At 38.3% G+C, this 12,288-nt stretch overlaps 1 protein-coding gene across 4 annotated transcripts in view; it reads right to left on the reverse strand.

Moving 5' to 3' along the window:
• The window catches only part of LOC122974121 (zinc finger protein 239-like), a 45,909-nt gene extending 36,053 nt beyond the window's left edge, over window positions 1–9,856 (reverse strand). Inside the window, exons 1-4 of one of the 4 annotated variants that reach the window (XR_006400237.1) lie at window positions 9,676–9,856; window positions 6,591–6,857; window positions 2,960–3,220; window positions 1,941–2,143 (exon numbers count right to left, since the gene is read on the reverse strand). Coding sequence is in view for 3 of the 4 variants with exons in the window: in XM_044342025.1 (XP_044197960.1) it covers window positions 1,715–2,143; window positions 2,960–3,220; window positions 6,591–6,857; window positions 9,676–9,765 (1,047 nt within the window). In the remaining variant the exon portion in view is untranslated. Of the gene's footprint in view, window positions 1–1,714; window positions 2,144–2,959; window positions 3,221–6,590; window positions 6,858–9,675 lie in introns of all 4 variants that reach the window. The other 3 variants (XM_044342025.1, XM_044342024.1, XM_044342027.1) reach the window with 3 other exon arrangements.
• Window positions 9,857–12,288: the final 2,432 nt, after the last annotated feature.

The raw sequence follows: 12,288 nt of genomic DNA on the forward strand, positions 1-12,288 counted from the left end.
CGACTTGACACTTGGCAGATGTATTGCTGAGGACCCACGGAAGAGCAGTGTCTAGTCTGAAGTAGTTTGGATGAGGGATTCTCGAGAAATATATAAAAATACCTCATAAACAACACGGATTTGCTTCTTCTTCTGCCCGTGGAGTCAATAAGTGTAAATACGGACAGCACCACTCTGCCATTGCAACCCACATTGTGGTCTGAGGGGGGATGACATCCATAGTGATAAAAACGCATTGAAAAAGTTCAGAGAGTGAAGCTCTACTATTCTCGTTCCTCACGCAAACATAGTGCAGGGTGTCTCAGGCACATTTTGATTTAGCACTGCAGTTCATCCGATCAACTTCAGCTCAGCTCAAAATTGTAGTCTCCCAATAGCCTGCATGTGAGACGTTTACCAATGTAAATTGTTGTGTCTACCGATAGTCTGCATGAGAATCGTTTAAGGAACAATGGTAAATTGTAGCATCTATGCATAGCCTGCATTTGAGGCATTTAGGGAACATCGGTAAAATGTTGCATCTACCGATAGTCTGCATGAGAGGTGTTTAGGGGACAGGCGCTGTTCTCTCTGGGTATTGAGAAATTGGCCCATTCCGAACAGGCACATTTCGAACGGGCACTGTACTAGTAAGTTTAACAACCAAAAACAAAATTATATATACATGCACAGAGCAGTATAGAGTAAAGATGCATCGATTGCAATTTTCTAGGACGATTCTGATTTTCAATTTTTTAAAAGTCAGACCTGCCAATTCTGATTTTTGCCAATTCTGTTTTTTTTTCCTTTATAAGAATTTAATAAGAAAGAAAGATCTTTCTTGAACCATAGTGCAGCTATGTGCGTGATACGAATATGAGACTGATCGGGCAGGTCACCTGTCATGGCTGATCAGCTGAAAACCTGCCATTTTCAATCGATGCATCTCTAGTACAGATTTGCAAGCTGAGAGGAGCTATTTCAGGCATAAAAACGCTGTTAATTTTTCCCCATTGACAATGTTACATGACTCACACTTTGAGCACTTCTACAACTTGGATCAACATGACAACTCAAGGTAAAAAATGAAAAAAACTTTCAGAGTAGAAGTGAACTATGACCAATCATTGAGCTGAAACTGTGGTCACCTGAGCGGCTAATGGCATACATGCTGATTCTAAACTTAGATTTTGCGGCCCTCAGTTTGTAGAGAGGCTCAGAATAGAACAACACGGTTACTAAAGGCATGGAGAGGAGACAGGAGGACACCACTAACCTGCCTCTAAAACATGTTCAACACGATGCTGAGTGACTGCATTTGTGGGTTTTTACGGAACTACCATCATCGAAAGTTTTCCCATATTGTTCACACCAGTACGTTTTTTTCTCCAGTGTGAATGCGTTGGTGCCTTTTTAGATTACTGTCTGTAATGAACGTTTTCCCACATTGCTCACACCAGTACGGCTTCTCTCCAGTGTGAATGCGTTGATGGCGTTTTAGAGTACTGTCTTGAGTGAAGGTTTTCCCACATTGCTCACACCAGTACGGCTTCTCTCCAGTGTGAATACGTTGGTGGCTTTTTAGGTTACTATCTTTATTGAAAGTCTTCCCACATTGCTTACACCAGTACGGCTTCTCTCCAATGTGAATGCGTTGGTGGCTTTTTAGATTACTGTCTTGAGTGAAAGTCTTCCCACATTGCTTACACCAGTACGGCTTCTCTCCAATGTGAATGCGTTGGTGGCTTTTTAGATTACTGTCTTGAGTAAAGGTTTTCCCACATTGCTCGCACCAGTACGGCTTCTCTCCAGTGTGAATACGTTGGTGGCTTTTTAGATTACTGTCTTGAGTGAAGGTTTTCCCACATTGCTCACACCAGTACGGCTTCTCTCCAGTGTGGATACGTTGGTGGCTTTTTAGATTACTGTCTTGAGAGAAAGTTTTCCCACAGTACTCACACCAGTATGGCTTCTCTCCAGTGTGAGTGCGTTGGTGGCTTTTTAGATTACTGTCTGTAGTGAAAGTTTTCCCACACTGGTCACACCTGTGAAGTTTTTCTCCTGTGTGAACTTTCTGATGAATCTTCAAATATGTTGATGTCCTGAAGGCTTTGTCACAGTGCTGACAGCAGTGATGTTTGAGTCCCTTTCTTCTTGTTTGTTTCTATGACAACAGACAAACACACAGAAAAAGGGAGAGAGTTAGTGAGACGACTTGGTGGATGAGTGATCTAAAACCATGAATAGAGTTGCATTATGGGAAATGTAGGATCCAGTTTTGAAGCTTTGAAGCTCAGTTTTTGAAGCTTGACCCCGACCACCGACAGGTTATCTAGACCTCGCCTGACCTTTGTGCGAAGACTTTAGTTTTCTGTTCTGTTCAGTAAAATAAAATATTACAGTCCAAAAAAAAATGACATTGGTCATTTGCATATACTATCCACATTACAATGATACAATCTTGGTTGAAAATCAGTAGTTTGTCTTTAAGGGCGATATACAGCCTTTTTCTCAGTTTTCTCTAGTCATAGGGCACCAATTTCAAAAATAATTGCACATTTCCCCTACATAGACCTAGTTTTAAGAAATCATCATATTCACAGCTGTGTGTTTATGTACTTTTACTTAATTAAGTAGGGTTTTTCATGCAGGACTTTAACTTGTAATGGAGTATTTTTACATTGCTGTTACTTTTACTTTCAGTGTACTGTGCATGGGCCAGGTGGGAGAATTGTAAATTCCTCAAACAAAAAAAAGTAAACAAAGATTATTTTCTAGCTTTTTTCATAACAAGGTGAAACCAGGATACACTGAAAACAAAAAAACTCTGAACACAAAACCTGGAAGTAGTTTAATTTCCTTTTTTCAGACTTTCTCTCCAACAACAGAATGAACAAATGATACACAACCCTCGGCACTCATCCTCATGTCTTTAGTGTTGTTATAAAGCCGGTTTTATCATGAAGTCATGAACACTGACCTGTTTATTGGTGGTAGCAGAGGGTGAGCCTGATTCTTCCCTTTTAACAGGGTTGTTGGTGTGGTGCTCCGGGTTCTGGTTCTCCTCCATTCCGCTGTTGTAGTGGTCCTGGTCGGTGAAATCCAGCAGGTCTCCTCTCTGACTGATGGACTGTTCCTCTTCTTCTTCTTTTTCCTTTTTTATGTCGGGTGGCAACCAGTGTTGAGGTGCATTACTGCCACCCACTATGTTGTTGGAGTGTGAACCAGAGTTATCTATCCCCTTAAACAAAGAAACACAAGGAAAAAAAAAATCAATATTTCACTGAACACTAAATTCTTTTGTTCAGTCCAATTTTTTTCAAATAATGGAACAGACTGCCTAACCTGACCGCTAATACATTTTTCAGACTTTGTTTTTCAACTCAAAGCTTCCCTCTTTTATGATTCTCTTCAACAGTATTTTTGGCAGTGACAAATTATATACTGCACTGGTTCCTCTATTTAACAGTGCTCACATAATCCTGATGGATGTTGGCCTATTAAGTGCAGTGTTTTATTTAGTTTGGTGTGTCCAACCCTCACTGTGCCCACTTATGGCTGCACCTCATAAAGGTGTCGTCCTGTGTTTGCTTTATCCCAACTGTGCTGCCACTCTAGATCGCTAGTGACGTGCAAAGCAATTCAATTTTATTTATATAGCACCAAATCACAACAGAAGTTATCTCAGGGCACTTTCAATATAGAGCAGGTCTAGAGTGTACTCTTTAATTTACAGAGACCCTACGTTCCCCCATGAGCAAACATTTGGCACCAGCAGCGAGGAAAAACTCCCCTTTAACAGGAAGAAACCTCAAGCAGAACCGGGCTCTAGGTGGGCGGCCATCTGCCTTGGCCAGTTGGGTTGATAGAAAGAGGGAGGGGGAGAGAGAGACAGACAAGCACAATAACAACAATAATAATGATAGAAATATAGCTAATAATAATAGCAATAGTAATAGCGGGTGTGGGTGAAGGACCACGGCAGTACAGGGTCCGCAGCTACGATCCACAGAAGCTTGTGATCTGTGAAATGAACCTTTGAAACGAGAAAGCACAAAAACTCCGGGAAAGAAGCCAAGTTAGTAACATGCATTAATGGTATGAATGTGTACAGATGGAGAGGGGGAGGAGGAGAGAGGAGCTCAGTGCATCATGGGAAGTCCCCTGTCAGTCTAAGCCTATAACAGCATAACTAAGGGCTGGTCCAAGGCCCTGACTATAAACTTTATCAAAAAGGAAAGTTTTAAGCCTACTCTTAAACATAGAGAGGGTGTCTGCCCCCTGGACTGAATCTGGAAGATGGTTCCACAAGAGAGGAGCCTGATAGATGAAGGTTCTGCCTCCCGTTCTACTACTAGACTGAAGGAACCACCAGTGATCCTGCATTCTGGGAGCACAGTGTTCTAGTGGGGTATTAGGGTACTATGAGCTCTTAAAGATATGATGGTGCCTGACCATTACAGGCTTTGTAAGTGAGGAGAAGGATTTTAAAATTCTATTCTGGATTTTACAGGAAGCCAATGCAGCGAAGCTAAAATGGGAGAAATAAGATCTCTTTTCTTAGTTTTTGTCAGTACATGTGCAGCTGCATTCTGGACCAGCTGGAGAGTCTTTAGAGACTTGTTAGGGCAGCCTGAAAGTAAAGAATTGCAATAATCCAGCCAAGAAGTAACAAATGTGTGGACTAGTTTTTCTGCATCATTTTGAGACAGGATGTGTCTGATTTTTGCAATGTTACGTAGGTGAAAAAAGGCAGTGTTCCAAATCATTCAGTGCTTGACCGGCGATCCGACTGCGAAGCCCCACTCACTGAGCTGAATCACGGCCGAACGATGTATATTCTTTGTCATCCCCGGTGCTGGTGGCGCTAACAGCTAACCTCCACTCTAGAAAAGCCTCCCCTAAACCTATAGTGTATGATATCATATTTTGTTAAGCACCTTGTAACTCTTTGAAAGGTGACACACACGCTCCGTTCAGTGAGTGTAACCTTATATTCAATTCAATGAGCTTATGAACGTTTTGAGAACAAAGCATCAAAATAAAATGTATCCAAATATTTCGACAGTACAAATAACAATAATATGATCATTAACACAACATTAAGATTGATGAGTGTCAAGTCATTCGTTTGCAGGAGGAATGGGGTGTGTTCAAGACAACAAATACAGTGCTGATTCATATTGAATTCATAAACTTCCAGTGAACCCCGTTTTTTAAAAAAAATGCATAGAAATTGTATTCAAGTTGTAAGCACATGAACTTTTTTGCTTCCTTGGGACAGTTCTATACACTGTGTGCAAAAAGTAAAATGTACATAGCAGATGTGCAAAAGATATGCAATCACTTTTGTGCAAAAAGTATGTATCTCTCTCTCCCCTCCCCCTCCCTTCTTTCTCTCTCAACCCAAGGCAGATGGCCAAGGCAGATGGCCGCCCACCTGGAGCCCGGTTCTGCTTGAGGTTTCTTCTTGTTAAAGGGGAGTTTTTCCTCGCTGCTGTCACCAAATGTTTGCTCATGGGGGGAATGTTGGGTAAATTAAAGAGTACGGTCTAGACCTGCTCTATATGAAAAGTGTCCTGAGATGACTTCTGTTGTGATTTGGTGCTATATATATATAAAAAAAAAAATTGACTACTGTGGGTGATGAGAGTAACTGCATGGAGGTGGGTAAGGTGACACGGGTTGGCCTTTACAAGCACACACTATCCTAAATAATAAATTGAAAGCACATATATTCACACTACCTGCATGCAAAGCAAGGCACTATAACCAAGTATACACGCAGCTTGATTTCTGTCAGCAAAAATGTTAATGTGCTTACAACATGATTAGAATTTTAAATTTAAATTTTAATTTAAAAACCGTCTTGAACACATCTCATTCCTCCTGCCAATGAATGACACGAATCACTCCTCAGTGAGTGAGTGTATCCCTGCGAAGTGATTCACGTTGCTAACATTTAGTTGTACTGAGTCAACAACATTGGTCTTGGACTGCAATCCAGATATATGACAACCTTATCTATACTGATATATGGATAGGATAACATTTAACGTTATACGCACACAATATCATACAATAGTAGGTTTAGGGGAGGCTTTTTTTTTTTTTTTTAGAGTAGACGTTAGCTCCAGTGTTAGCCGTTAGCTCTGCTAGCACTGGTTATCATGAGGAATATACACCGCTTGGCCGTGTTTCAGTTCAGTGAGTAGGACTACGCAGTCAAATTATGTTAATCTGAGCATCCCTGTTGGCTATTCAGTAGGAAGTACTTGTACCCGTAGGTTTGATTTGTAGCTGTAAACTTGGGATTCACACATACAATTGAGTTCTGTGTGAACCTTTTAGATGTGTAACTGCAAACCTTTGTTCAAATCTTCTTTATGCACTCATACATTGTAAATTATATGTGCAAATCTTTTTGTTCACAAAATGTCATGTGCAGCTATAGATCTCCTTAAGGATTCAAAAGTTAAATCTGTTCGTTCAGATATTTTAGACATTCAAACATTTGAATGTATTCATACAAAATGTCACACATTCAGATATAGTGATACACACAATACCTATGACGCTAATTTTATCCGATAGAAGACATGAACACTGACCTGTTTATTGGTGGCAGCAGAAGGTGAGCCTGATTCTTCCTTTTTAACGGGGTTGTCGGTGCAGTGCTCCGGACTCTGGTTCTCCAGGTTCTGGTTCTCCTCCCTTCCGTTCTTGTAGTGGTCCTGGGCGGTAAAATCCAGCAGGTCTCCTCTCTGACTGACAGATTGTTCTTCTCTTTCCTCTTTTATGTCGGGTGGCGACCAGCACTGAGGCACATTACTGACACCTACTATGTTGTTGGAGTGTGAACCAGAGTTATCTATCCCCTTAAACAAACAAACACAAGAAAAAGATCAAATAAATAAATAAAAAAACAAAATTTCACTAAACGATAAATTATTTGGTTCAGTCCAGTTTCTGTCAATAATCTCAGACTGTTCTGCTCCAAGCTTTTCTCTGTTCCTCTTAGATGATTTTCATTCTCAACAGTATTTTTGGCAGTGACAAATTACATGCTGCACTGGTTCCTCTATTTAACAGTGCTTGCATAATCCTGACGGATGTTTGTCTATTAAATGCAGTGTTTCATTTAGAGCACACCCAGCCTTGTTAAGATGTTCTCCTCTTTGGTGCTCCTTTAATTTGACCTCACTGTGGCTGCAAATGAAATGTCCACGATCTTCTCATGTTTCAGAGCCTGTTTTGCCGACGTGTCCACAATTTCATTGCCCTTTATCCCTCTGTGGGCTGGTATCCACATAAATGTTATCATAATACTCATATTTTCAATTCTGCACAGCGTTTCATATATCTCATTAACCATATCCTGCCTACTGCAAGGCGTAAATTACTGCAATGACATTAAAAGGTATAATGTGCAAGATTTCGCCAGAATTTCGGTTTATAACATTCCAAAATTAACTAAAATTATCAGAATGTGAAGAGGTAATAGTTTTGATGTTATGTCAAACACCTGTATGTATTGTGTTGCGGAGATATTACTAAAGTTAGCATGCGAACCACCTAGCCTCAGCCTGTACTGTCTTGTAATACCACTTTTTACCACAAGGGCGATAGTGAGTCACTGTAGCATCCAGTCTGCCCTCAGTCCAACATGAAAGGAAGTAGTGCCACCTTAGTTACAGCGGAGCCAGGCTGAATGCTGCTGAAGTTTTCGTTGTAGAACTGTTAATATGTCACTTTATAACATCTTAATATTAACTATGTAGACTCTCAATATGTGGTCAGTTCATCCAACAGCCTATTTGAAAAGTTACACTGATGTGGGAGCAGCCGGCTGCTACTGCAGATGGGGAATCATCAGCTTTTCAGGTCACCTGATCTGACAACCTGCACTGGGTTGCACCAGCTATGTGAAAGCTGGCCATTTGGCATCATAGCAGATAAGCTAGATCGATATTGAAATATTATATCAATAAATTAGGTTTCTACTGGATTACTGTGTTGTACAATGGCAGCAATTAATGATGCTGTGCAGCAGAAAAACTGCTGTTTTACCATTAGTGAGTTCTACGACATTTTATGATTCACAACTACCCTAGAGACGTGTGTGTAACTATTTAGTTGTTACTTAAGAGTTATGTTGCAACTTATCTCTATGGTGCAACTGCTGTCTGATCTGTGCAGATCTTTACTGCTGGCTCCATTGTCTCTGAAGCATTTTGATATCTTGACAACACCATAGCACATATTCACTGTAAACAGTAAGCTTCACGCTATATTCAGTGAGGTGGGTGATATGGTGCATCCTATTTGTTTGGACCAGGTGGCCAATTCTTACACATTGAACCTTTAATGCAAAACACGAGTCTGTACAAAAAAAAAAAATAACCCTTTTAATTTGTAACTCGTCTCGCGACTGTAATGCTGTTGCAACTGCCATCATCTCAACTGTGTAAACTGACAAATGATCTGATGTTGGTTTAACAGAATCTTGTAAGACTGGTCTACTAAAAGCAAAACCTGTGCTTCCTGGATATACCGGGACTGCTAATGTACTTTTACTTAAGGTAGGATTTTTCATGCAGGAAAATGATTCATGGAAACGGGTTGAGAAATGTAAATGTTATAGTGCTTTTATCAAGAAAAAGTGCAGCTCCCCCCGTTTACCTGTATTTGTTTAAAGGCAATCTAAACGGCCCAATATGGTGGCGGCGATGATGCAGTGTCTATGTATAGGCCTATATGTATGTATAATTCTAAATAAAAAAAATGTAGTGATTAACAAATCTGTAATATCTGTGTAAAGAATAATATTCCCTCAATGCAAATGTTCTGGTCTCCTATTTATGGTGTCTTGAATTGGAAAAAGGAATGGAGAATGTCAAACAAATACTGTATTAACAACAAAAGAGGTGTCATTTAAAATTTTACATAGAATATATCCTGTAAAGCTCATTCTGGAAAGGTTTAAACTGAATATTAATTATTATTGTGATTTCTGTGGTCTAAACAAAGGCACAACCTTTCACCTATTTTTGCATTTTGGATTGATATGCAAAACTTTCTATCTAGTAAAACAGGTCAAATGGAAATTCCATGTACATAAAATGAAAAAAAAAAGAAAACCAAACTTTACCTTATTTCTAATTGATATTATGAATAAATGAACTATTACAATTCTCTAGTCAAACTGGAAAATAGAAAAGCAACAAAGACCTGAACAATATTTGAAACATAAAATTATCGACTGTATTACTTAATTACTAATCTGTGCCCCTTTATTTATTCATCTATTTATTTCCCTATGTATTATTTTGCTTTTATTGTATGTAAAAAGCTTCTTGCACAATCCCTTTATCGAATGTTTTTTTTAATTTTATTGTTTATGTCATAACTGGCACTTTATTTCCTCTTTTTGTTCTTTAAACTTGTTTATGTTCCTGTTGTTTAAATTTGACTGTTGTCAATAAAGTTGAAGGAGAAAAAAAAGTATATATGTCTATGAGCGACATTCAGTCCTCTTCTCTAGCGTCCTGAGATCACCATCGCAACCGCAGCCTCACGCACGCGGACATCACCCGTTAATTCAAACACCACTTAAACTATAACACCCTCGAGACTCGTCCTCGTGTCTTTAGTCTCGTTATGAAGCCGTTTTATCATGAAGTCATGAACACTGACCTGTTTATCGGTGGTAGCAGAGGGTGAGCCTGATTCTTCCTCTTTAACGGGGTTGTCGGTGCGGTGCTCCGGGTTCTGGTTCTCCTCCATGCCGTTCCTGTAGTGGTCCTGGTCCGTCAAATCCAGCAGGTCTCCTCCCTGACTGACAGACTGCACTTCTGTTCAGTCTCAAATACCACATCCGTGTTCTCGCGATCTCACAGCATCTCGCGATCATTTGAATACATCCTTCGCTAAGCACCGCCCCGCTTAGTTACCGTTGCTTAGGTGGCGGATTCATTTATTTATTAAAAAAAAAACAAAATGGCTCCTTGATTTCCTTCAGATAAACTATACTATATAAAAGTAAATGGACAACAAACAAACAGCAATTTATTTGTTTCAAAAATGAACTAAAAATATCAGAAATCTCTTGAAAAAAAAGTCAAAAACCAATTTAGACCTTAAATTTAATTTGTATTTCTTGTCTTTTCTATTAATGCATGAATGTTTATGTACAATTGAATTAGAATAAAAGTACAGAAGTACTGGTTGCAAAATGTACCTAAAGTATCAAAAGTAAAAGTTTATTATTATACAAAATGGCTTTCCAATATTTAATATATTATTGATCTGAAAAGCTGCTACAGCTGTGAAATAAATGTAGTGGGGTAAAAATAAAACAACACAATACAATAAAATGTATTTGTTACAACATTTAAAGTATTAAAAGTAAAGGTAATCATTCTGCAGAATGGCTCCATTTATTATATTTATAAATATACGTTTTATATTTTTATGTTTTTGCTTCTACATGACGTTTTATATACCTGATATGCTTTTATAGATTGTTGCTATTTTATAAACATCAGTTTATTCTTGTGGTTTATATTTAATGCCAGCATGCAAGCCAAATCCCCTTCAGGCGAATAAAAGTTGAAGTAATACTTTCAAACCAAGTAACATTTTAATAGACTTTTAAACTACAATTTTTACATTGTGGGCCTGATTTTTTCACTCACGTGAAGAATATGAATTAGCAGTGTCAAAAATCCATGAATGGCTTGTTTTAAATTGTTAAATCTTTGGTAGTTTCAATATTTTGCCACTAGAGAGCAGCACTGCCATCTCTCTGTCTCAACCACGGTCCCAGCAATAGAAAGTGACTGTCGAGGTCAGATATTGTACCAAAAAGCTCTTCTTACTCTGTGAAAAATACGCAGTAATAATGCCTGGACAGCTTAAAAGTAGCAAGTAAAGCTTCTTTTCCTACAGATTTGTAGCTGCTTCCTGAAAACTTAACACAAAACCATTCACATAAATACACAAGCAACAAAACGTGAGCCGCACTTCACATCTGGAGACAAAATCAAGTTTCTTCGTGGATACTTGTGATGTAAAAACGTACCACAATGTTTAAATTTACTTTAAAGGACTTACCAAAGGACTACCATTAAAGAATCTTTTATTAACAAATAAGGATGCTCCATATAAAAAAAGATGTTTTGCTAAAGGTATTTCTTAAAGGAGACAATAGTACTGTTTAATGCAAAAACATAAAACAGTATAATTTCATTAGTAAGTACTTTTCATGATAGATGATTGTACTTTTTTTTTTAAAAACTCCAACAGCAATGTATCCTACTTTTTAATTTAATTTTATTCCCAAATTATCAACACCAATACATTTTACATTAAATGAGGTCACTTATAAACCAGATGATGATGATGATGATGATGATGATGGTTGGTGGGTTGGCTTGGATCCAGGTGACCTGTGTGAATTGTTTGAACAGCAGATTAAGGGCTCCTGCTGTGTTGCCACACCAGCTGTTAACCTGCGTTTCCACGGTGATTAACGCAGCTTCGTTAACAATATCACTCAGCAGGAGGGATATAGTGTGTGTGTGTGTGTGTGTGTGTGTGTGTGTGTGTGTGTGTACTTGTATTTATCAGATTGTCGGGACAAAAATCTGTTCACACTGTCATGATGTTCACTTTATTGGAACTATTCTACTATATTAAATTTTAAAGTAAAGACTTGGCTTTAGCATTAAGGTAAATGTCAGGTTGGGGTTCAAACTGTCCACCTTAAAAAAAAGTCCTGGAGGTCTTCTTCCTCATCAACCAACTGCAAATTTCACATACATGGTTTCACCCGACCGAACAACGACAGCCCTGGTTAGACAGGCTGAACGACAGCGATGTAAAGAACTTCACATTTCAGATTTGAACTGCTTCAAAAACATAAGTACACAATCTGTATGTTAAACTATAATTCATATGATTTATAATATATAAGATGTTTTCTCTCTTGTTCTTAGATTCAAAATCAGTTTCAGTTTATTCATTTATTTGACAGGGACATTGCGTACTAATTGTATGTCTGAAAATATGCCAGAGTTAGCTAAAAAAAAAAAAGAGGCTAATTTTCATCTGTACAACAAAAGATAAAACATTCTCAGTACAATAAAAGAGCATAATATCATACAATACAATACAATAAGACAATATTATATAATAAAACACTCCCAAATGCATTAAATGAGCATGATATAATACAATGTAATATTATAAAACAATACTATACTATAAGAACAACAGCATTATACTGGGAAATAACTTAACATTACA

This window comes from Thunnus albacares, chromosome 22 (genome assembly GCF_914725855.1).
Source record: "Thunnus albacares chromosome 22, fThuAlb1.1, whole genome shotgun sequence".
Classification (NCBI taxonomy): domain Eukaryota; kingdom Metazoa; phylum Chordata; class Actinopteri; order Scombriformes; family Scombridae; genus Thunnus; species Thunnus albacares.